The sequence below is a fragment of the Macrobrachium rosenbergii genome, chromosome 41 (genome assembly GCF_040412425.1).
Source record: "Macrobrachium rosenbergii isolate ZJJX-2024 chromosome 41, ASM4041242v1, whole genome shotgun sequence".
In the NCBI taxonomy this organism is placed as follows: Eukaryota; Metazoa; Arthropoda; class Malacostraca; order Decapoda; family Palaemonidae; genus Macrobrachium; species Macrobrachium rosenbergii.
This window is the reverse complement of record NC_089781.1, coordinates 41,009,190-41,036,582: the sequence shown is the minus strand read 5'-3', so window position 1 is coordinate 41,036,582 and position 27,393 is coordinate 41,009,190. Positions and strand designations below refer to the sequence as shown.

Genomic DNA, 27,393 nt, shown 5'->3' with positions numbered 1-27,393 from the left:
AGATCATAAGTTGCTGCAAGATACGACGAGAGGTACGCGCCTAATCTCTCTCTCTCTCTCTCTCTCTCTTTCTCAAAATCTTGGAAGAGTACTCACGGGTTGATTTTCAGACCTTAGAGGACCGCTGCATGTTACCTCGTTTCTATAAGTTACTTGCGTAACCTTAAAGTATGAACACAATGCAAGTTTATCAGATCAAATTCTATTCGCCATTCTTAAAAACTGAAACACAGGGAAATGAAATAAAATGGGGATATTGAAACGCATTTGTTGAATTTAAATTTAAACTAATTTAATAACTAAAGGTTAAACGTCTCAAAGAGTAATTACATAAGAGACAAATAAAATGAATTACTCAAAAGGGGATTATAACTCAATGGCACTCAAATGAACCAAGTTACAGCAAAGTTCAAAGGCTAAGGGCAATCACCCTTTCAAAGTCCACACACACATCACTACACTACACTAGATATCAGGTCTACTCAGAAGTTGAGCCAAGAAGCTGTACGTTCCGTCCTGCATTCGGGTTTTATTGGGGAAAAAGAGACAAGTTATACAATAACCACGAATACAAAACAGATTTACAAAGTTTACATGTACATAAAAAGCTTTAAGACAAATCCCAAGTTCGTTATCAAAAATAAATTCCAAATATAATATTGCGCAATTTCAACATATTGGTTAAATGTAGTGAATTAATTGGTGGTGTGTGACAATACAATTTTGGGCGACGTCACGCCCATACAGTGCACGCACACACGCATACACGACCGCGGAGGGGCGCGAAGAGGGCGGGGGAACAATTACCCTTCCTTTCCCCTCTCCCGAACTCTTGACCTCGGTTAATGGCTTCTCTGGCGGGAGGTACAAACAAGATCTACTAACACCTTCAACTATCACTATACGTGGTGCAGTGCATTCACTAAGAGTTATTTCAAACATAAAAATGAATTATTATAACTAAAACAGTACTCCAGACTTCATGCTAGAATCATAATAAAAATCAGGCAAAATAATGTAAGAGTGTCATTCTCGAATTAGATGTGGTTCTTTCACCCTTATTACGATAAGCAATAGAGACGTAAATATTTCTACAAAATACATAAGCATGCGAATGAATATATTTGGATTTCACACGAATACAGATACAAATACAGTAACATAGTTCTTGTCTGTCGATGACCTGACAGACGGCAATTCACAACGAAAACTCAAATCAATAATTTCTTATGAAACAGACGATCCTAATAGCTCTACAATAAGAGATAGATCGCACGAAAACAATGAGTAAACAAAAAACATCAGAAAAATTATTGTGAGAAGAATTTCTCACAGCTAGCATACATAGAGAGCTTAAGTTATGTCCTTGGCGCCCCGGGGCCGGCGGGAGAGAGAGCATGAGTCAGCCAAAAATAAAATTGATTTAATAATTCCCTCCAAAAATACAGCGATACTGATTCTGCCTTCACCGTACGTGGGACGTAGCAAAACGATTAAGTAAGTGGTTACAATCTTAACTCCTTGGTGCATTCATTCATCTATTCGTTTATTTATTTTTTCCTAACGCATCTTCGTCTGTAACATTACCAAAGAAGCTCCAAAGTCGTAACGAAAGCAGAGTTAGTAGACAAAGGAGAGAGAAAATAAAATTTGATCAGTGGAAGAAAGAAAAACAGAGAAACTCCTACTGCTGAATCATCTTCAGCATGATCATGACATGAATCAGCCTAATCTAGTTTAACGGGGAACTACGTCGAAAATAGTTCCATGTCTCGCAACAGGAACATCGTAAATTATAAACTAAAATCTACATGGTCATCATGATTACCTGTTTATGGAGTGAATTTAATGATGCAACAGCACGACACGCAGTGACTCGACATTTCGGTATAATTATGAAATAAAATGCTTTCTGCGTCGTGGGACTAATGAAATCACCGGCCCGCTCACTAGTTTAGTAACCGAAAAGACCTTCGTAGCCGAGAGTAGTGAACGCCAGACCTCCGCACAGACCATCATCTGATAACGTTGCTATGGCCGAGGATCCATCCGTAGGAAATAAAAAATAAAAAAATAAACCAATTTCAGGAACTACATTCGAATAAAGACTGTTCAGCCTAATCCGGATTACGGTAAGTTAAAACGAAAAACAAACCACTTTCGTCCTTCGCGTTCAATTACTGTATGTGTGGAATACTTTCTGAAATTGAGCAGGTTCTGTATCATAGGCCAAACAACCAATGCATGCGAACTGCCTATCCTGGAATCATTATCTATTAAACAACTGGTTCCCCAATTAAATACCCAGACCTCCTCCGCTCAGCTCTACCTGAGTTAACTTTTTATTTATGCATTCTGTCTTCTGCCTTCTTGGTGTAAGGTTGGTTAGGGGTCTTTGATTTTGCTTTTATGTCTTTTTGCTTTTTCTGCTTTTTTTTTTTATCTTATATTCTAACTGTGCTGTATTTTATGAATTTGATTGATTTCTAGAGCAATTTTTAAAGTAATTTTATTCATTATTTAACAGATTCCCTGATGATGTAATAGAGTTATTACGAAACGTTGGAAATAAAGAATTATGCTGAAATGAGTACGTTTCCATGGTCCATCTTCGCGCTGATATATATATATATATATATATATATATATATATATATATATATATATATATATATATATATATATATATATATATATATATATATATATATATATATATATATATATATATATATATATATATATATATATATATATATATATATATATATATATATATATATATATATATATATATATATATATATATATATATATATATATATATATATATATATATATATATATATATATATATATATATATATATATATATATATATATATATATATATATATATATATATATATATATATATATATATATATATATATATATATATATATATATATATATATATATATATATATATAAACTAAAGGCTTGGTCATATTAGTCCAAAAGAATTTTCTACATGGTGTAAAATTCACCCTAAATTCTTGCGTATGATTCACAGACCAGTTTCCGGTCCAACCTTTGAGGGTTGAACTTCGGAAATTATCAGTGGCTCCCATAAGATTAAAATAAAAAACAACTAAATTTATAAGTTGATTTGATAATATTCAATTCTTCATTCTTCATGATTTGTTTTAAACTTACAAAAAAAAAAAAAAAAAAAAAGTCTTGAATATTGCATACAATATCCTTCACCCATGTATGCTCTAATCTCTGATCCCTTTTTGTTATAACAAACATCAATGGTACGTAGATTTCATTGACTATAAATGATGTTCAGAAATGTCAATGCACGACTGTCATTTTCTCAAACTATCTTCCAGCGTTATCCTGCAATCAAAACGAGAATTTTATCCTAAGGCCAAGCGCTGGTACTTATGAGGTCATTCAGCGCTAAAATGGAAATGGACAGGAAAAGGTTTGAAAGGTGTAACAGGAGGAAAACCTCGCCGTTGCACTAGGAATCAATTGTTGGGAGAGGATGGAGAGTAAGTTGGAAAAAACAGAATATGAAAGGAGGTACAGTAAAAGGAACGAAAGGGGTTGCAGCTAGGGGCCGAAGGCACGCTGCAAAGAGCCTTGGTAATGCCTACAGTGCACCACATGAGGTGCACTGAAGACACTACCTCCCTACGGGGATAAGGCTAATCTTTTAAGGCGAATTATTTGATACATGATGCCTACTCAGACGTATCTCCTTTGTTAAACAGATGCGTGTGCCAAGTTCTTACAGAGCCAGGCAAAAGAGCTTGGGGCCCAGTTCCAGAAGATAGAATGCGTTCCAGGGAAGCCAATCGTCCTAATGACACTTCCAGGCCAAGACCCGTCACTGAAATCCGTCCTTCTGAATTCTCACACTGACGTAGTTCCTGTTTTTCCAGTGAGTATTTACGTAAAAAGAGATGAAGGCTGTTTCCAAGTTAAAATGCCCCAGCCTTAACATCTTTGTTTTTGTCCCACAAATGCACGAGTCATTCACACTTCATTTGGGATGCAGCGAAAATACAATAAAAGATACATTTGCCATTACGAGGGTTTTCATTCTACGTTTCAAAGATTTACGTTTGCTTACAACAAACGCTGACAGCTATTTCATATCTAGTTTTGTAAAAGTCACCTTTTCACATTTCAAATAAGGACAAACTCTTATTTAATTGCTACCTTTCAACCAAATGCACAACAAAGCAGCTACGAGTAATATATAGAAGCAAATGCCACAACATATCAATTGCAATGTGTGTGTACAAATGAGTGTATAAATGTAAGGAGAGACTGGATATGGCATCTGTGATTCAAAGATTACTCACTGCTGGCTATTTACTCATTAACCAAATATTTTCATATTTTGAAGGAAATACTTTGAATTTTCCAAAAGTTTAAATGCTTTTCCTGTATTTTTCATTCATTTTATTTTTTTCTAAAGGGCCCTCTTATTTAAAGTGTCTTATATGCCCCTTTGGAACTGAACTTCTCCCCTGAAGCCTAATACAGCTGAATCACTGTTTTTATTAATAATTGGTCTTATGATATACATTGTGAGATAGACATTGTTAGTTTATACTCAACTGAGCTGGAATTAATGGATATCAGTGTATGTCAAGTCTTCGGAAATTAAACATACCGAGACTTCAGTTCGAGAACCAACCGCTTATTCTTTGAAGTCTTGCAAGGAGTGTAATTCCACAGTATATTACTGATTGAATCCCAGTTTGGGCTCGGTTTTGTTCCTTAGCCCTTTCCAGCTCTCCTTTCAACGGGTGAATTGCTTGCTTTCTATTTTCCTCACAGGAACACTGGAAATATGAACCCTTCAGTGCACACAAGGATGAGAAAGGTGATATCTACGGCCGTGGCACGCAGGACATGAAATGCGTCAGTATTCAGTACCTTGAGGCCCTGAAGAGGCTTCAGAAAGATGGCGCCACGTTTCTTCGGACCATCCATTTAACTTTTGTTCCAGGTTAGCATTTGATTTGCTCTATGTGACAAGCTACAAGCTAGTCATGGAAGTTCTTATCCTAATTAAAAAAATAAAGTCAAGTATAATGAAAAACATGACCTTCAAACTTGTAACAAACAATTAGGGTGAGTCAGCACGATCCGACTGTAGGCTGAGCCAGTGTTGCCAGATCTACAGTTTAATATGAAATTAAAGATTTTTTTAGAGTTTTTAGATTTTCAGAATTTTCCTCGAAAACAGGTGAAATCTACAGATTTTTACCATTCTCGTCTCAAATTCCTAGAATTGACCCGCGAAATTGTAAAATATTTTTAAAATAATTTAAAATTAAGTATCCTAAAGTATTTTTCTCTTGTGTGAAACTAATCGCAGACCTAAACATAAATGTCTTAGGAGGGCGGTTGACATTTTTAAATTTTCAGAAGGAGTAGCAAGCGATTTCACTGTTTATGATTGTGTGCTGTTTATGGTTTTGGCCACAACAAACATTGCAGTGCATTATCACTTTATAATATTAATGTCGTTCACTTTTCAATGACTTAAACAAACAAATGCAATCAGTCACTTCAGACAAACAATTTACACATTTCTGTTGCTGCAACTCGTAAAACAGTTTTGGAATGCCATCTCAGAAAGATTTACGTGGACTGGACACCGCTACAGAACAGACAGATCAGGGAACGTAAGAACTTCAAACCTTTGGAGGAAATGCATCTTGGCATCAAAGTAAGGATCGAGCTGAGAAATGAAGCTCTATATGTTACACAAGAATTAAAACATTTTAGCTAGACAGTTTGGCATTATTATATGAAAGCTGCCTCTCAGACTTACCAAAGATTTCCTTTTGACTCGGATATAGTTGGACAAATTACCTTCCTTAATTCATCTGGCATCTTGTTTTGGCTATGATATTCAGATTAGCGGAACAGAGCTGACGTTGCTTAGTAATTTCCTGGAAGATTTGATGTTAACCCTGATGCGACGCCATAGCTATTTTGGAGTACTGTAGCATCAATTAGGCAAATGGACAATACATTAATCCTTCCAAGTTGATCAAACTTTGTTACGTTTACCCTGCCAAAAATATGCAGTTGAAAGAATTCTTCTTACAATAGACTGGATGGAAAATAAATAAAGAAATAGGTTAGATACTGAAATACTTACAGGTTTGCTCCATATAAAACAAATGATAAGATTACATCATGTTTTGAGTTTACTATAAGAAATGATTTACTATAAAGCGCAAGGAAGTGGGAATTATAATTTTGCTGTCTTGTGGAAAACACTGATATGAGTTGGACATGTGTATGTGAGCAAATTAACTTCTTTCTCTAATTTTGTAGTCCTTAGGAATTACCGGTAACCTGTTTTGGTTTGAACATGTTTAGTAGAGTAAAACAAGTTGTATAATCCCTTGACTTTTGTTATTTGTAGCGACATGGGGAAATACCCTCTAGTATTTTTATTGTGTTCAGATTATAGAAGTAGTATTGAATGAGTGTTCTTTAATTTGTCTGAATTTCTTCCTAATCATGTGCAAATACGCTAAGAAAAAAGTCCTTATGAATAAACAGAGGATGCTGCAAATTCATTCTAAAATTTTAATTCTTATCTACAGATTTTTTAACGAAAGTTCAAATTTTTTGAAAAATGATCTGGCAACACTAGTCCCACGGACAGAGTTGCCATAATCCCCAACGGAGAGTGGCTGGCAGATAGGGTGGTGGTAGTGTATGAACATGACTTTACAGATCTGGTAACACTGCAAAAATGGCTCTCCTGTGGCGTCGGCAGCAGGCTGTCTGTCGGACACAATTGGACCGTGTCATGGTCTAGACCATGGACTGAGCAGACCCGGTGTAGACGCACCCTAGAAGTGTACTGTAAATGGTAGTGGGTCATTATGAAGGCTGAAAACCAAAAGAATAATTGTAACGTCTTTTGCAGATGAAGAACTGGGTGGTACGGAAGGCATGGGCATGTTTATCAACACTCTGGAATTCAAGAAAATGAACGTTGGCTTTGGTCTAGACGAAGGTTACGCAAATCCCACAGAGAAGTTCTCTGTGTTTCATGGACAGCGGAGCCCTCGAGGTGTGTATTTTTGTGCCCCCTCTGAATTTATGGTAGATTTAATCTCCGCTTGAACTTTTGAGGTTCTAATTGCACAACATCCCTAAACTTCTTGTAACCACTGCCTCTTAAAGCAGACTCTTAAGGAACTGTAGCAAATTTCTAGGAACTGATTTTGCGGGAGGTTGTTAGGCCCATACACTTCCCTAGTATTTCATTAAATCCTTTAAAGAAATATCTAATTTCTCCCATGGAACAGTCTCCCTGAGGATGTCGTGCAACTGGAACTAAAAATTTTCAAGCGAAGATGCGTTGCATAACTACCCTGTTATTCTCCTTGCATTTAAATACATTTTTATCTATTTATTAATTTATTTTTTTCTTTTTAATAAGTGAAATCTCTTCTGAGCACCATATTCTTTGGAAACTTGAATTTCAAGTCAGTGGCCCCTGGGGCTTGTCCCATATGAAGAGAGTTTATCTTCTGAATAATAATAATGATGATCTTGACGAAAGTGACACTTTTACAGGCATTCTGATACGTTGCAAAGGTCAGCCAGGTCATGGATCACAATTTTTACCCAACAATGCTGGCGAGAAGCTGCACAAGGTCATCAACTCCTTCATGGAATTTAGAGAAGAAGAGAAAAAGAGACTTGAGAACAACAAGGGTCTGCGTCTCGGAGATGTCACAACTGTTAATCTCACGATGCTGAAGGTAAGGAGAAAACAACTGATACAAAGTGTTAAATGTAGATATTAGTCATTCATTACAAGCAAAGTGACCGAAAAAAGTGCTATAATTTTGGATATTAAACATTTTGTCATTCATTAAGGATTCAGCAACAATTAATTTGAAGGATTTGAAAGTTTTTGTTTTTGTTTTTAGATAGCTTGACAAATGTGCTGTATCATTTTAGTTGACTTTGTAATTTTTTGGAGATGAAAAACTTTTAAAACCTTTTCACTCTCAATTTCGCTTTCAGCGCTGAATGACCTCATAGGTCTCAGCATGTGGCCTTTGGCAGAAAGTTTACATTCCAATTCCAATACAGTCAAATGCAAGAAAACTGCTGCAGCTAGCAGCCGAAGAGATAGTGCAAAGGACCTTAAGTAAGAGGCATGCCTATGCCATAAGGCCCCCTTTGTAAAGTAAATGACTGTTTCGACCTTATGATTAAAGGGATTTACTTCAAATTTTTACCACTTATTCTACAACTAATAATGAAAATTCTCACGTGGGGAAATGTAGAAATTCGGCCTCTAAGTTAATTTTTTTACAGTTGAAAAAATCATGACGTCACATTTTAAAAATAATGTGCAGAATAAAAAGTTTCACTCAAAAATGAATTTGCCAACAACAAAATCAAGATATATAGTTATACTACACTCTGTAAAAATTTCATTGAATTTGCTTCAGTCTTCTTGGAGAAATAAACATTTATTTTTGAAAAAAAAAAATAGACTTTGAGAAAACGGCAAAAGAAAAACATTTTTGGACTTTCAAAAATCCTGAGAAAATCTGGACATCTAGACCAAGTTATCCCTATATCATTATAACTCGTTGTCTCTGACATGTCCCATAGAGAGAATGGGATATTTTAGTAAGTGACAATTAATTTTGAATAAATTTTTTTTCACAATTTACATGCTTTTTTACAATTATTTACATGATTTTTTACAGTTTGTCGTTCACATTGCCGTACAAGTGATGAACAGAATTGTCCATGAACCAATCTATACATTTTTTTGAGCAGTATATCTTCAAGATAAGACCTATTGACAACCTTTTTATTCCACTGGGACATTTCGGCTTTAACACGCTAGGTCATTTTCAACCTAAAATAGAGACAAAACACCAAAACATAAAACTTTATACTAGTAAAATACAAATCAAAGAAAGGTCACACTATGGTCAAACTAATACAATTCAGTGAATTACTATAGCCAATAAAACAGAGAAAAACCAAACTTAAGACGAGATAAAAACCATCAAATGTTTTTTTCAAGATTTGTTGTTCACAGTGCCACGCAAGTGATGAACAAAATTGTCAATAAACCAATCTAAATTTTTGCTTTTAGCATTATCGCTTCGGGGTATGTTTATTTAGACATAAAGTAGTTGAAAACTGTTAATAGCTAAAATTCGATAATTCCTAATAATTCGGCGGTCAGCGTGCCCCTAATGCCTGCAGTGAATTTGGTCAGGTGCACTAACGGCAGTTTCCCTCCCCCTCCCCCTGCTCCTTTCACTAGATAAGCTTTTGTAATAAAAAACCTTGTATCTTTGGCGCCAGGGTGGTGTCCAATACAACGTCATCCCAGCTGAACTGAGCGTGGGATTTGACGTGAGACTTGCTCCTTCGATTAGCTACGAGGAATTCGAGGCAATGGTGAAGCTTTGGTGTGAAAAAGCAGGTGACGATGTTTCTTACGAATTTGTTGATGAGGTAAGTTTTTCTTTCATTTTTTGTAAGGTTCTGCTTTACTTACTGCATCTGTTTTTACACTAGTGTTTTTTTATGTAGATTAAAACTCCTCTTAACAGCTGGCTCAGATTTTATATTTAAGGTTGTTTTTCGAACAGAACCTAATGCTCTGAAATTCTGGAGATCGCACAGAAAAATAATTACAGATTTTGTCGTTTGTTTGCGAAAAATACGTAAATTACTATAACAATAACAAAAATACTGCTCTGGTTTGCAATCTAGAACTAACGGGAAGAATCGACGTATAAACAGAAGTCAGGAAATATTTATAGTTTTGTAAGATTTTACGGAAATTTAAATTGAGGATACGAATGACGTGTATCCTCGATTGATGTCATAAAGGATAGAAATTACTGGAAACTTTAGAAAGTAGATTATTTATTACGCTGCACATAACGATAAACTCTTTCATTCTCATGTTCAGTGAAAACTTAGATAAAAAGGCCATTTTTAAAGGCCATTTTTATTTATTAGTGTGAATAAATACACAAACGAACAATATATATATATATATATATATATATATATATATATATATATATATATATATATATATATATATATATATATATAATAAATGTACAGTACAAATGTACAATGTAAAGAGGAATGAAAAGGCAGCTGAGGACCGAAAGGACGCTGAAAAGAACTTTTAAGTAATGCTTTGGAGCTTCAACGAAGGCCAGGTTTAGAGGCGCATCGGAGGACTGGGAGCTTTAATGGTTTAACATCCTGTTTAATAAATAAGGATTTAAGAATTATTCGGAAAAAAAAAACACATTCTGGGATCTAAATCTTATTTCCATTGCTTTTTTAGCTTCAAGTTAAATTCATTATCGATATTTTAACACAGGGCTTTTAGTCTCACTTCGAGTTGAGTCTCATTCCATGAGGAAATGACGTATTTTCAAAAATATTTTCTTGATGACAACTGCTTCCCACCCAAACCGTTGTTTTAGGCACGACAACGAATTTTTAAACAAAATTATTATTCCAAAGTTAACTGTATGTACTGCCTTAAAATTCCCTTTATTTGCCAGTCTCCCACTAATACATAAAAATAATTATGTTGAATTATACATAACCATCATATTCCGGCTATCAGTATAAAGCTAATATCGAGAAACCCACCAACAATTGGCTCTCTGCTTAAATATAAAGAAAGACTAAGCCTTTTAATGACCTCCGGTGTAGTATACAAATCTACTTAACCCAGATGTGATTTGGGGGTCATATGTCGGTTACACACGGAAGATACTGAATGTGAGGATAGATTCACATCCAGAACAATGGTTAAACTATGGAACCTTGAATTCTCTAACATACGAGATCACGTACAGAAGTGTAAACATAAAATAAATAAGATGTTTTTGAGATACTGGGCAGAATCTCGAACGACAAATTCCTGACAATTCTTGAATCCGCATTTATTAAGCAGATTGTTCCTTAGTACAACCCCAGTCCTGTGCCACGCCTCTATACCCGACGGGAATTTTCCTGGAAAGCCAAAGTTCCCTTGCTATCATGTAGTCACTCCCTTTCTCTACCTAGCATATGGGAGTGCCTTCTCTTCTCGTATTTCAATTTACATTTATTTTCGTTTTTACTTTTCACTGACTTTTTGTTTTTATTTTGCTGTTGTATGAATCATTTCAATGTTTAAAAATTAGTTTGTCTAAACGGATTTCTTCTTGAAATACTTCGTTTTCAGTTGCATCTTGGTAAAACCTCAAGAATGAATTTTTCCAACACTAAACCCTGACCTAAAGTCTATAATGAAATCCGAGTGGATCTGATCTTGTTTGTCCTCCCCCAGGTGACAGTAGGGGAGACATGACACAGCCACCCACACCCATGCAAACCGGTTTGTCCGACCCGTTTGTAATAATTATCCAAAATTTGTCCTAGGTCTAACATGGTTATTGTATTACAGGCTGTTCCTCAAGGTGTAACTTGCATAGAAGATGGAAAGAATCCTTGGTGGGACGCGTTTTCTTCAGCCTGTAAGAAGGAGTAAGTATTCTTTGCTTGTCTTTCCCTGTTGGATCACTTTACAGTACACACTTCAAAGTTATTATAGCATTAGATATTTCCCGCTATCGGGCTCAGAAAGTCGTTCCTTGAAATAGCTTTTTCCCGGCCATAGATAGACTTTAAGTAACAAGAACCTCTACTGGAACAAGATCAGCTTAATCCAACGGCAACTTTGACGACCATGAGAGACTGGTACCAGGTTTCACATAAAGCCACCTAAAAGTGTCTGCTCAGTTACTCTCTTACCTGAGGTCCAAGTAAGGCAGTTTCACTAGGAAACCAAACTAGTAAGCATATCCCTAAGCATTACCTCCTGTAGTGAGAGAGGAATTGAAAGGGAGAGTGAGAGAGCCATCAAGTTGTGTCAGGCTGCGGACTTCACTTGCTCAGGGAGCATAAGAGCTCTACTGAATCTGATAGTCTTACCTTCCAGCAGAGCCTCTTGGTTGTCATAACGTGACAGTACATTCCTGTTGGAGTGAAGGAAATCTTGACTGCACGTTCGTCGAGAGTCATAGTTACAGGAATGGATTTTGTAAAAAAATTTCAGATTTCCCTCAATACTTGCTAGTGGATTCCAGTAACGATAGACTTAACAGTAAGGAGTGTTGATATACAGCTATATAATTAATCTGTTGCATTCCTGTATACGAGAACCAATTTTCTTATTTCACTAATATTACTTGAACACTTCTGTCATTCCTTCTTATATGCTTTGCATGCACGAGACATATTGTGCAATATCTGGCTTGAGTTTTGATTTTGATTTTTCAGGAAGCTGGACATAGACACGGAGATATTTCCTGCGTCCACTGATTCAAAGTACATAAGAATGGTAAGATGAAATTGTCATGTATGTTATTTCGTATAATCACGTTGATTGGTTAAAATTTGCATCTCAGAAATTCAGTTTTGCTTTTTATGCTTTGTTTCGTGTTCTTAAATGTTATCAGTTGCAGTTTCAATTCAAAGTACACACGAAAAAAGAATGGAAGTTTCAACTAGCGTTTCTACAAAACAAAAAGGAGAGTTATCAGTATTGTAGAAATGAGTGATTAGTCTACAGTTTTATGCACTCCACTGATGAATTATGCAACCCGCATAAAGTCACGCCTTTCCCTAGATTAATATTTCAAGCCATTTAGCCCAAAATAATTAAAAATAAATTAGATTCAATTAATGTCACTGATTCCTCAAAGCTTGGCGTTTCTCTTTCATGTCAGCTTGGCATACCGGCCCTGGGATTCTCGCCGATCAACAACACGCCGATTCTCCTCCACGACAACAACGAATTCCTGAACGAGAAGATATTTTTGCGAGGAATCGAGATCTATGCGACCATTATCCCAGCCCTGGCTAATCTGAAACCTTAATCAAGTGCCTTCAGTCAGTGAACCGTATAATTCTTGCTATAACTCGAGTTTTAACCTTGGATGATCAGGAACTGAATAGCATGGGACTAGCGTAACTGCAGAACAGAAGTATGATTGGCTATCAAGGTCTTTTTTGGAATCCTGTAGTCTCTTTGACGAAATCATTCCGGTACGTTTCATGACCTTATCATCCTGCGATGTATTCTTATTGTAATTATAATGTTTGGATCATAAACTACTTTCTTAGGAGACTGTATTATGCATTAGCAGGCTTGGGTCTGCGTCCAACGTGTGTCTCAGCCACCTAGCCTAGTTTTATCCTAGGCCTAACTTATGTGCATTAGTTTTAGACGAGTCACTGCCGCCTTCATCCTTTAACTGTGGAATTGAGGATATACCCTTTCTACAGCTCGCTAAAACCAACTACTATGCACACACACATTCTATCTGACTCACGTCCATCTTGCATGAACTCTCATTTCTGTTGTATAACTAATTTAAAATTATTTCTCCATTCTTTTATTAAGCCTACCATTTATGTGTCCTGTTATGAGGTCAATTTCATCTTTTTCTCATATTTCTATAGTTGCGGGCGAACATCCCTGCTGACCTATTGACCCAATTCTAGAGATTTCCATATTCCTATACTAGCTCCTCCAGCTATGACATATATTTATCAATAGCCCATTGTTCTGGTCTTAATTTGAACTCTTCTTCTTCTTGTAAATCTTTCTTGTGTTTCGACATTTTCATTAACTAGATTATGATTAGTTATATCTTTCAGCTATGGCCACTCAATTAACTTTCTATCTATTTAGCACCGACATAACTTAATTCCTCACCATTTTCTCTCTTCTCAGTGGACTGGTGAATACTTTATTCTAGTTCTAGCCCTCCCACCTACTCCACCCTTTTCTCACTCAGCTACCTTTGCATCAAAATCCCCTAGTGCGGCCACCCTTTCTGTTGAAACCTAGCCAGATTGAGACCTTCCCAGTAACTTCCCGTTCAACCATATTCCTACGTTCTCCCTCTACCCTCATCATCACCCAAATAGCACTTATACTTTCACACGTCCCCATAATTTCCATGACTCACCAAAAACTTTCTCCTCCATTGCCCTACATCTGGCAGGCTCACTTGGTCTTGATAATTGCAATAACGTCCGGCTTTCTGAAATCAAACTGGTCAGCTGAAATAAAATTTGCAAATAGGAAAGAAACTTAAGCGCACACAAGGAAGGCTAACTTCCGGGAAAATATAAACAAGTAAAAAATGCGTCCAAGTTTCTTCGGCGCAATCGAGTTTTCTGTACAGCGTATAATCAAGGCCACCGAAAATAAATTTATCTTCCGGTGGTCTCGGTTTAATGTATGAGCTGCGGCCCATGTAACTTCAACCACAGCCCGGTGGTGGCCTGTCTATATCGTTGCCAGATGCACGGTTATGACTAACTTTAAACTTAAATAAAATAAAAACTACTGAGGCTAGAGGGCTGCACTTTGGTATGTTTGATGACTGGGGGGTGGATGATCAACATACCAATTTGCAACCCTCTAGCCTCAGTAGTTTTTAAGACCTGAGGGTGGTCGGACAGACAAAGCCGGTACAATAGTTTTCTTTTACAGAAAACTAAAACGAGCGTTGTTACTTTAGAGACTCTGAAATCCCCTAATGGAAAATTGGGGGTACTGTATACGTAAAGGCAAGCATTGAAGGTGAAGAATTGTGTTAACCCAGGAAGCGCTACAATAGTTGTCAAAGCCAATAACCTGGCTCTGCCTGAGTAACAGAAAAAGTGAGAAGGTCGGGGTTAAAAGTAAAGTAATTTATTAACTGCTAACAGTCAGTAAAAACTGAGTTTAGTAGCACCGCTGTAACTTTCTGAGGTTCTTATTGCAGAAAAAGATAATGTTCAAGGACTGAAATAAACAGTTGGGCGAACAATTAAATAAAGTGAAGCTAAAGACGATTAAAATTGTAAATAACGAGGGAATTCAGTATTAACAGTACGAAAGAGGAAAGTTACAGAGTAAAGCTGTCTCAAGTTGAATAGCTCTGCACCTAACACGAGCAGTGTAGTCAGGCCGCAAGACGGCAACAGTGTTTGTGGAGTGACTGCTTGGGAGAAACCAACGCGGTGTATACTGTAATTTCAGCTGGCGCCGGAGTTGACTTTCCGAGTCGAGACGTTTCAACTGGAATGAAGTGACTATGTTTAGACCTACTTACTGATACTAGTGATGAAGAGAGAGACGACAGTTGGCTACTGAGAGAGAGAAAGCGTAAAGTATTCCTTTTACTAATGATGCTTATAATGTTAGTTTACTGGGAAACCCCTGAATGACAAATAACATATTTCTTAGAATTGTGACCTAAGTAATTTACGAAATACTGAAGAACAGAACAAAAGCGTCTTTGTTTACGAAATTCTAATGAATTTCTCGGATGTGAGTCATTAATATTATACAAAAGTGAGGAGTAAATGAATTATTTACATGACACAACAGTCATTTCCTCTGATTGCAAACACCAAGGACGAGAGATAGAGAGCTAAGTGAACTGGTCATCTACCCAACCCACCTGCCAAAACACCCCGCGAGTTTTAGAATAACTACTTTTCTTTCATATTGTGATAAAACTAACTGTGAGAAATTCTTCTCACAGCAATTTTTCTGATGTTTTTGTTTATTCATTGTTTTCGTGCGATCTGTCTCTTATTGTAGAGCTATTAGGATCGTCTGTTTCATAAGAAATTATTGATTTGAGTTTTCGTTGTGAATTGCCGTCTGTCAGGTCATCGACAGACAAGAACTATGTTACTGTATTTGTATCTGTATTCGTGTGAAATCCAAATATATTCATTCGCATGCTTATGTATTTTGTAGAAATATTTACGTCTCTATTGCTCATCGTAATAAGGGTGAAAGAACCACATCTAATTCGAGAATGACACTCTTACATTATTTTGCCTGATTTTTATTATGATTCTAGCATGATGTCTGGAGTACTGTTTTATTTATAATAATTCATTTTTATGTTTGAAATAACTCTTAGTGAATGCACTGCACCACGTATAGTAATAGTTGAAGGTGTTAGTAGATCTTGTTTGTACCTCTCGCCAGAGAAGCCATTAACCGAGGTCAAGAGTTCGGGAGAGGGGAAAGGAAGGGTAGTTGTTTCCCCCCTCTGATAGCCCCTCTTCGCGCCCCTCCGCGGGCGTGTATGCGTGTGTGCGTGCACTGTATGGGCGTGACGTCGCCCAAAATTGTATCGTCACACACCACCAATTAACTACATTTAACCAATATGTTGAAATTGCGCAATATTATATTTGGAATTTATTTTTGATAACGAACTTGGGATTTGGCTTAAAGCTTTTTATGTACATGTAAACTTTGTAAGTCTGTTTTGTATTCGTGGTTATTGTATAACTTGTCTCTTTTCCCCAATAAAACCCGAATGCAGGACGGAACGTACAGCTTCTTGGCTCAGCTTTTGAGTAGACCTGATATCTAGTGTCGTGTAGTGATGTGTGCGTGGACTTTGAAAGGGTGATTGCCCTTAGCCTTTGAACTTTGCTGTAACTTGGTTCATTTGAGTGCCATTGAGTTATAACCCCCTTTTGAGTAATTCATTTTATTTGTCTCTTATGTAATTACTCTTTGATATGTTTAACCTTTAGTTATTAAATTAGTTTAACTTTAAATTCAACAGATGCGTTTCAATATCCCCCATTTTATTTCATTTTCCTGTGTTTCAGTTTTAAGAATGGTGAATATAATTTGATCTGATAAACTTGTATTGTGTTCATACTTTAAGGTTACGTAAGTAACTTATAGAAACGAGGTAACATGTAGCGGTCCTCTAAGGTCTGAAAATCAACCCGTGAGTACTCGCAAGATTTTGAGAGAGAGAGAGAGGGGGGGCGTACCTCTCGTCGTATCTCGCAGCAACTTATGATCTGAGTTCATGTCTATAGGGACTGCTCAGTAAGTAATAGTACTTAATTGTGGTACTAATCAGTGATGATATTAGTGTGTTATCCTCGTTAGTAATGAATTGGGTTGACAGATATCTCCCCGTAATTTAGAAAACGCAAAGCGAGCGTGGTGTTATTACGTAAGGCTTTTAGCGGTTTTTTGACCAAGTAACAACATTAAGCATACAGTCCACTTTGTCCATACAATCAACTCTTTTTTTTCGCCACACCGCCCGCCCCCAAAAAAAGTATGAGTAACCCATCACAATACTTTATTTTTAATCATTTTTGCTCTTTATTAGAATACCACACCTCTAGTTTCTTTAATCTGATATCGTATGAAGAATACCGATGTGTAAAAGTGTATCAACTTATTAAATTGAACTGAATTTTAATATTTAAGTAAAATATCACTTCTGTTTTATCTTACATGAGGGGAAATTGAATCACAGTGTTGTGTTAGTAATTATCGCATATGTCATATAGTAGTGCTTTGTGTTGCCTTTCATGATTTATGAAATGGGAAAGGAATAATTATTACTTAATCTAGTTTTTCAGTTATGTATTGGTATATTTATAGATAATAACAATGATGATAAGGGTGTTGAGAAATTATATATATATATATATATATATATATATATATATATATATATATATATATATATATATATATATATATAATTACAAGTGAATGTTTGAATGATTGTGCACTATAGAAATCTCAACCGCTTGACAGACCCAGACAAAATTTCGCCCCCGTGAAGGTTATAACTCAAAATCAAATCCCTACTCCCAGGACAGACATCAAACACAGACAAATTGAATGAAATTTTCGTTTTTACCGATTTCGTCAGGTTTTCCTTCAGGTGCTGTATGGGGTAATGGTCTTTTCGCCTGAGCACTCCAGGTTTTCTTCCAGGCGCTGTCAGAGGTATGATTAACCTGCAACAATAAATCCCCAATAACATCAATTTTTTTATCACAGTTTATGATAATTATTAATATAATACGGTTGTACAGTGCCACAGTAAAAGTCGACAGCTGTAGGCTACAGATCTACAGTTTTCCAGTATACGTTTCAGCTGTACAATTCTACAGTCTTACAATTCTGCAGTGAAGTTCTATGGTCTTACAGTTCAGCAGTACATTTCTATGCTCTTACAATTCAGCAACACAGTCCTACAGTCTTCCAATTCAGCAGAACTGTTCTGCAGTTTTTATAGTTCAGACAATCAGACTGAATGTCGGCGATCCCACTTCTTTAACTGTGTTATGACTCACAGTGCATTGTTTCCCAGTAGAATGACAGCTAGTGTGGCGAAAAAAGGTGATTGTACGGACAAAGTGGACTGTATGCTTAATGTTGTTACTTGGTCAAAAAACCGCTAAAAGCCTTACGTAACAACACCACGCCCCCTTTGCGGTTTCTAAATTACGGGGAGATATCTCTCAACCCAATTCATTACTAACGAGGATAACACACTAATATCATCACTGATTAGTACCACAATTAAGTACTATTACTGAGCAGTCCCTATAGACATGAACTCAGATCATAAGTTGCTGCGAGATACGACGAGAGGTACGCGCCTCTCTCTCTCTCTCTCTCTCTCTCTCTCTCTCTCTCTCTCTCTTTCTCAAAATCTTGCGAGTACTCACGGGTTGATTTTCAGACCTTAGAGGACCGCTACATGTTACCTCGTTTCTATAAGTTACTTGCGTAACCTTAAAGTATGAACACAATACAAGTTTATCAGATCAAATTATATTCACCATTCTTAAAATTGAAACACAGGAAAATGAAATAAAATGGGGGATATTGAAACGCATCTGTTGAATTTAAAGTTAAACTAATTTAATAACTAAAGGTTAAACATATCAAAGAGTAATTACATAAGAGACAAATAAAATGAATTACTCAAAAGGGGATTATAACTCAATGGCACTCAAATGAACCAAGTTACAGCAAAGTTCAAAGGCTAAGGGCAATCACCCTTTCAAAGTCCACACACACATCACTACACGACACTAGATATCAGGTCTACTCAGAAGTTGAGCCAAGAAGCTGTACGTTCCGTCCTGCATTCGGGTTATATTGGGGAAAAAGAGACAAGTTATACAATAACCACGAATACAAAACAGACTTACAAAGTTTACATGTACATAAAAAGCTTTAAGACAAATCCCAAGTTCGTTATCAAAAATAAATTCCAAATATAATATTGCGCAATTTCAACATATTGGTTAAATGTAGTGAATTAATTGGTGGTGTGTGACAATACAATTTTGGGCGACGTCACGCCCATACAGTGCACGCACATACGCATACACGCCCGCGGAGGGGCGCGAAGAGGGCGGGGAACAACCACCCTTCCTTTCCCCTCTCCGAACTCTTGACCTCGGTTAATGGCTTCTCTGGCGGGAGGTACAAACAAGATCTACTAACACCTTCAACTATCACTATACGTGGTGCAGTGCATTCACTAAGAGTTATTTCAAACATAAAAATGAATTATTATAACTAAAACAGTACTCCAGACTTCATGCTAGAATCATAATAAAAATCAGGCAAAATAATGTAAGAGTGTCATTCTCGAATTAGATGTGGTTCTTTCACCCTTATTACGATAAGCAATAGAGACGTAAATATTTCTACAAAATACATAAGCATGCGAATGAATATATTTGGATTTCAATACAGATACAAATACAGAATACAGATACAAATACAGTAACATAATTCTTGTCTGTCGATGACCTGACAGACGGCAATTCACAACGAAAACTCAAATCAATAATTTAGCCTGCATGGGGCCCATGTTTCCACCGGAGATATTGAAACAGACGATCCTATATAGAAGTGGACGACCCCATGGTTGCACCACTGCTGAGGAAGATCATCTAATCATTGAAGCAGCTCGACAAACCTGTTGACAACCGCCGTAGCAGCTTATCAGGAGAGAACATGGCCTTCAAGTTGATGCCCAAACCATTCGTAACCGGCTGCATGAGGCTAAGATATTTCATCATATTCCTGCTAAGAAACCCCTCATGACTGAAAAACAAAGAGAGGTTAGGGTATGCTTTACAATACTACTCAGTGGGCCGACGATTTCTGGAAGAAAGTCATCTTTGTGATGAAATTCTCCACGGATGAGCTAGTAGTCTTCTTCACTGCTGGCGTCCAGTTAATACAAGGTAAGCTTTATTGAAGTGAACTAAGTAATTTTAAGTTTCTTGCTAGTTTTAATTCTGTTGAAGCTCATGGCCTAATATAAAAAAGCTATTAAAATGATAGGCCTAAGTAGCATTGAAAGAAATCAGATATTCCACATGATAGGTGCATATAATATATATATATATATATATATATATATATATATATATATATATATATATATATATATAATAAGTATACATATATATATGTATAAAAACAAGCAGCGATTATTTTATTTCTAGGTATGAGGCTGAAAATATCCAACCCTAAGTTCATTAAAGGCGGAGTGGAAGAATTATTCTGGCAGCTCTTTGGGGATGGATGGCTGATAGCGGTCCAGGAGAACTGATCGAGGTCAACGAAAGGTTGAACAGCCATCAGTATACTGAAATATTAGAAGAAGTCCTTACTCCATCTGTAAGGTCAACTCATCCCAGATCAGGAACCAGTTTATGTAGTGATGGATAATTCTCCTGTCCATAATGCAAAAGCAGTAAAAGAATGGTTTACAGCCCATCAAGATATCATCCGGATTGAATGGCCAGCGAAGTCTGCGGACTTAAACCCAACAGAAAATCTTTGCTCTTACATTGTAAGTAAATGGGATAGTAGCGAAATAAGGACCAAAGGAGCCCTAATTAGTCATGCCAAGTCAGTATGGGAGTCACTTAGGCCTAAGCGTCACGAAGACAACATTTGTGAAAAACTCGTGGATTCTATGCCGAGGAGACTGGGTGAAGTCATTGACAGGAGAGGGTCCCACACAAAATATTGAGAGAGAGAGAGAGAGAGAGAGAGAGTTTGGTTGTGTGTTTAATTTGACGAAAGATGGGTACAGATTACTCCTAGTGCAGGTAATTCTCTTTACAATGTAATACTAATATATATATATATATATATATATATATATATATATATATATATATATATATATATATATATATATTTTATTTATTAATTTTCTTTCCCGTTGTTATAAATGCAAATATTTCTCGTTATTTTATAACACTGAAAATACATATTTATTTTGTTGTATAACACTGGAAATACCTATTTATTTTGTTGCGACACTGAAAATACATATTTATTTTGTATCTAGTGTTTATGTAACCTAAATAAAAAATATTAGGTTTCACTAATTTACAGTAGTTAAGCAATGGATTAGTCATTAAAATACCATTCTTGTAAAATTTTACTCATAATAATATCCCTGCAGATCTTTATAGAAGTCGTAATTGTTGATGTTGCTAAGACTAATATTGTTCAACTTATAACAGTTGAAGGCCTATGTCTACAAAGATCACACATATGAATTCGATCAAACAAAGAGCGATTGCTTTTGGAGATGAAATATTAAAGCATAAGAACAGTGATGACCGTTGAAGTATTTTAGTAACATCCTTTCATCAAGTAACTTATTACCGCAATAGCAGAAAAAAAAAATAAATCCCGGTTTAAGGGAAACGGGAGTTAATCTCTCTAGCGCACCAGTAGCGTCCGAGTTGTTTCAAGCGCTTATGGCGGAGTTGCCAGATGTAACTATTTCAATCGCTTACGGCTGAGTTGCCAGATAACGCCAGATGTCACTATTATCAGCTGTTGTCCGAAAAGTTTTGAAGGATGTTGCAAAACTTTTTGAGTGATTGTACATATATACAGTATATATATATATATATATATATATATATATATATACTGTATATATATATATATATATATATATATATATATATATATATATATATATATATATATATACATATATATATATATATATATATATATATATATATATATATATATATATATATATATATATATATATATATATATACGATTGTAATAGTCAGAATGCTCTCTTAACTCCTCAAATTTTGCAGGCTTTTTGGATACACTTGTCATTACAAAGCCTTAAGATCCAAGTGCAAGAAATATGAAGAAATTATGATGTCCGGTAGTGGGAAATGAATCCGGGCTCCTAATCAGAACAAAAGTTTCATTGTCGACCTGACCACGAGAAGGATAAAAGTCTCTTGTCTCTTGTATATACATATACCTGTTATTTCTAGGTATATATATTAGAGTTGTAATAGCCCCATCCTCACCATCGTAGCTAAGTGGACAATGAATTTTTATTGCTTTTTAGGCTGAAATATATATGTAGAATCTATTGGTCACTTTTTACATGATACATATGTAATTGTAGTATGCACATTGCCCTCTTAACTTCTCAAATTCTTAGCGCTTTTTTTGGATACGCTTGTCATTACAAAGCCTTAAGATGAAATTGCAAGAAATATGAAGAAATTATGATGTCCGGTAGTGAGAAACGAACCCGGGTCCTCTAATCAGAGCGAGATACCATTGTCGACCTGACTACGGGAAGGATTTAGTCTATTGCCTCTTGTACATACATATACCTGAGTCTATTGCCTCTTGTACATACATATACCTGTCGTTTTCAGATATATATATATATATATATATATATATATATATATATATATACATATATATATATATATATATATATATATATATATATATATATATATATATATATATATATATATATATATATATATATATATATATATATATATATATATATATATATATATATATATATATATATATATATATATATATATATATATATATATATATATATATATATATATATATATATATATATATATATATATATATATATATATATATATATATAGGAGCTGGGATAGAATCTTCACCATCAACGCCAAGTGGACAGTCAATTTTTATTGCTTTTTAGGCTGAAATATATATGAAGAATCTACTGGTCAATTTTTACCAGATACACGAGTAATTGTAATAGTCACAATGCCCTCTTAACTTCTCAACTTCTTCGTGCTTTTTTGGATACACTTGTCACTGCAAAGGCTTAAGATCGAACTGCAAGAAAAATGAAGAAATTATGATGTTCAATAGCATGAAACGAACCATTGTCTACCTGACCACGAGAAGGATAAAAGTTTCTTGCCTCTTGTACATTCATATACCTGTCATTTTCAGATTTATATACATTAGAGCTGGAATAGACCCATCCTCACCATCATAGCCAAGTGGAGCATCGATTGTCGGTTTTTATTGCTTTTTAGGCTGAAATATATATGTAGAATCTACTGGTCACTTTTTACCAGATGCATATGTAATTGTAATGGCCATAGTGTCCTCTTAGCTTCTCGAATTCTTTGCGCTTTTTTGGATACACTTGTCACTACTAAGTCTTAAGATCCAAGTGGAGAAATATGAAGAAATTATGATGTCCGGTAGTGGGAAACGAACCCAGCTCCCCTTATCAGAATGAGGTACCGTTGTCGAACTGACCACGAGAAGGATAAAAGTCTGTTGCCTCTCGCACATACATATACCTGTCATTTTCAGATATATATATATATATATATATATATATATATATATATATATATATATATATATATATATATATATATATATATATATATATATATATATATATATATATATATATATATATTATAGACCTATCCTCACCATCATAGCCAAGTGGACAATCGATTTTTATTGCTTTTTCTTGCACTTGGTTCTTTATGTTTTGTAGTGACAAGCATCTTAACAAATTGGTGTTAACATCACTGGTGTTAAATTGCTCATAAGTATCACTACTAGTTTGCGTTATATTTTATCTCGAATGACACCTTCTCTCAGCCTTCAGCACTCTAAGTAAGCTTTACCCACCACTGTAACAACCTGAAGTGATAGTGTGCATTTTCTATATTGCAGAATAGATGCATGTACTGCTGTGTCTCTCTACTGTTCCATGGTGCTTCCCCTTTCACCAATCAACCTTGAGAAGATTATCTCAAGCTTTGTCAGTTAATGTAAACAAAGTGCCAAGGAGCCAGTGCTTAGAGCTCCCTTGTGTAACTCTTCTGGTTTTATGTAAATACATGTAATTAATTAAGATCCAGAATTTCTCCACTGCCCTATCTCAAACTGAAATTGTTTTAAAATTATCATTTTCTTGTTATGTGAGTGTTGATCCGGAAGTCAGAATCAGCGACGCCAAGGTAAGAGTAATAGATCAATCAACATTCATGAAAGTGGCGACCTTGCAATAGGTTCTCTTGCAAGTTGCGGATCTGCAATCTTGCATATTGCAGACTTGCAACCTCTTCCAGTGTACTAGCTATCAGCCTTGGCTGCGCTAAGCTGGGAATTGCAAGTGAAACGAACCTTCAAAGTAAATCCAGTTAAATTATTTGGGCACACCGTGGACAGAGGTACACAAAGTAAGTATTTTCTTTAATTCTAAATTGCATTGTAAAATTCGTGTCTAGGAGTCTTAGCAAATCAGTAGACTGGTATTGGAGTGAGCTCGCAGTTCACTTCTTTCATGAGAAAGAACGTTACCATTTACACATATGTATTAAACTTTGTCGTTATTGCATGGTAGCAAAAAGACCACAGGTTTTAAATGGTTAGAAATTAGCCAGGAAGTGCAATGATAACAGTGATAAAGTGATGAAATCCAGGTAAAGTCCACGTATTTCCTGCAGAATTTTGCAAAGTCCTCTTAGCTAGGAAAGGTATATCCGGCAGGTCATCACATCTGTGGGAAGAGACCACATATCCCCCACGCCCCCTCCCGCTCACTTATTTTCACTTTCAATCTCGGTAATCAATTTTCTGTTAAAGTTTGCATTCATCTTGCATATTTCTAGTCCGTTCATCTTAACACTCACATTGAACATTATACTTGACTTCGTATCCGCACTTTGAGCTTAAGCTAAACGCGTATACGATCATGCGTTTATTCATTCAGAGAAAGTCGTGTTTACATTCCTGACGCTTGAGTACATTAACCGCCATTAACTATCAAGAAGTTAACGTAAATTTGCACGCACACATTCGTGATCACAAAGTCATCCTAAATCCTTTGAAGTCAAACGCAAGACCCTTTTATATTATTTGTTATATCATTACTAATATCATTTAATTCTTTACCCAACGTGGGAACCTTTTATTTTAAACGTATCTATAAGAGCAGTGTATTATTCGTTCATTCCTCACGTAAGCTAAGTCTGTGAATAATTATATTTGCATGAGCATAAACCATACGCTTTACCGAATGCCTTGGGCAACCAAACCCAATTAATGGTGCAAGGAAAGATCACGGGTATCTCCTTGCTAAAAAAAACACATTTACGCTATTTCCTTACGTAACTGTAATTAATTTACGATGTGAGTGGTACATTTTACTAACCATGGCAATCCTTTAATAAGAATCCACTGTCTAAAGGAGATGCAATCATTCTTTAAGGTTATATCCCTCACGTTTGAGATTAAGACTCAGACTTTTAACTGTAAATCATATTGCCGTGAACACTTATTGTTTGTAGTCTAATACCTTACAACTTGCTTTGTGCAAGAGTAGCCCAAATTCATGAATGTAAGGTATTTAAATACTAGAAGGTCGTCTGCTCCCAAAAGCAGCAATACTCTCACAAACCCATTAGCGCTTACATTTCACCAAGAGTCATTCTTTTGAATAAATTACCGTTCTTCGGAACAAAACAAACCCGTTCTTTTGAACAAACCAAAACCATTCTCTTGCACACCAGCGTACTATTGTTGTGGTGTTTTATTTATGTTCTTCGGAACCATATAACCTTAACTCCGTTTCTCGGAACCCATAACCTCTGCACTGTAGACGGTAACATCGGTGTGCATGTTATCCATTGTTCTTCCGAACAAATCAACCACTCTTTGGAACAACCAAACAGTTCTTTGGAACAAACCAGAACTGTTCTCTTGAACAAATCCTAAGAAAGTTTGCAGTTTAGCTGGTCTCTTCTGTTTGCAAGCAACAAAATGTTCTTCGGAACAGACCCAACCATTCTTCAGAACAAATAAACATTGTTTTGAACAACCCAAATGGAGCTTCGGAATCATCTCGCACTTAGTGCCAGTGTCCCCTTACAAAGGGGCACCCCATTCCTAGTGGCACCACCTATTGGCCCATACCATTGCATAACCATACCCATTTCCAGTCCATGCAATTTATTGTATCGGCTACTACTTACCTATCTACCACCTTACTTGGAGCTTTAGGCTCACAACAGCTGCAGCAACATTTGTGCATCTACCAAAGATTACAGGGACTTCCTGGAAATTGGGAAGGGGCTGTGTTACAGGAGGGAGCAACTGAACTCATGGGTTTAGGATCAAGTAGCTGCCACTAAGAAGGAGAGAGAAGAAGCTAGAAAGGAGATAGAAGCAAAGGAGGAGAGGGAGAGAAAGGAGAGAGAAGAAATGGCAGAGAAGCAATGGCAGTTCAAGGTAGCCTTGGCCCAGGAGAAATGAGCCCTTGCTGAATTAGAAAGACAAGAAAGAGAAAGCCAGCACAACCATGAGTTAACCCTTGAAAAATCTTGCCAGGAGGGTGCCATGGCACTTGCCCAACATAGTGCTGAGCACCCTGCTATGGCCACTCTACAGTCCATTCTCAACAGCATAAGATCACTAATTCCGAAGTGGAATGACGCTGAACCTGAAACCTGGCTTGAACATATAGAATGCATTTTCACAAATTCCGAGCCTACAGTAGCTGAAATCTCATTGATCTTTGGAAAACACATGGGCGGCAAGGGCCTATTTGCTTTCTGCCCCTTAACGAATGGTGATCAGGGGGACCTTGAAGAGTTCAGGAAGGCCATCATCAAGGCCTACAAAATTACTCCTGAACGCTGGAGACAAAGTTGGCATGGTCACCCAAAGGAAGCTGGTCAGACTTGGAAAGGTTGGGCTTATCATAAGACTAGAGCTGTTAACCATTGGCTGGAAGCCCTCAGCATCACAACATTTGAGGAACTTTTTGAGTGCATGCAACTGGGGGAATTTTTCTACTATGCCCCAAGTTCCTTGGCTACTTACTTATGTGAGAAGTGTCCCGAGACCTTGATGAATGTTGCTGCTTGGCATGCAAATTGGACACATACCACCCTCATGCTAGTTCCCTTGGTTGGAAGATTATTCCACCAAGTTACAGCACGGGGCTGAACCAAGCAAAGAATGGACTCCCCTCTAAAAATCCTTTATGCACTCATTGCAAAAGGGCAGGACACCCAACTGAGCTATGCCGCCTGAAGGCCTGTGCTAGTCAGAAGGCCCCTGCCAGGTCCTCC

General features: G+C 36.3%; 1 protein-coding gene across 1 annotated transcript; it reads left to right on the top strand.

The window, feature by feature from the left end:
- The first annotated feature begins 1,202 nt into the window (after positions 1-1,202).
- Positions 1,203-13,493, top strand: LOC136826823 (aminoacylase-1B-like). The gene is made up of 9 exons (XM_067084277.1): positions 1,203-2,132; positions 3,765-3,934; positions 4,843-5,014; positions 6,962-7,108; positions 7,618-7,805; positions 9,385-9,537; positions 11,510-11,589; positions 12,385-12,445; positions 12,834-13,493. Exons 2-9 carry the CDS (start codon positions 3,857-3,859, stop codon positions 12,981-12,983), a joined length of 1,029 nt encoding a protein of 342 aa, XP_066940378.1. The 5' UTR covers positions 1,203-2,132; positions 3,765-3,856; the 3' UTR covers positions 12,984-13,493.
- Positions 13,494-27,393: the final 13,900 nt, after the last annotated feature.

Coding starts and splice junctions, on each gene's coding strand:
- LOC136826823 (XM_067084277.1), top strand. CDS start 3,857: ATGACACTTCCAGGCCAAGACCCGTCACTGAAATCCGTCCTTCTGAAT. Junction 3,935..4,842: donor ACGTAGTTCCTGTTTTTCCA/GTGAGTATTTAC, acceptor TTTTCCTCACAG/GAACACTGGAAATATGAACC. Junction 11,590..12,384: donor TCTTCAGCCTGTAAGAAGGA/GTAAGTATTCTT, acceptor TTGATTTTTCAG/GAAGCTGGACATAGACACGG.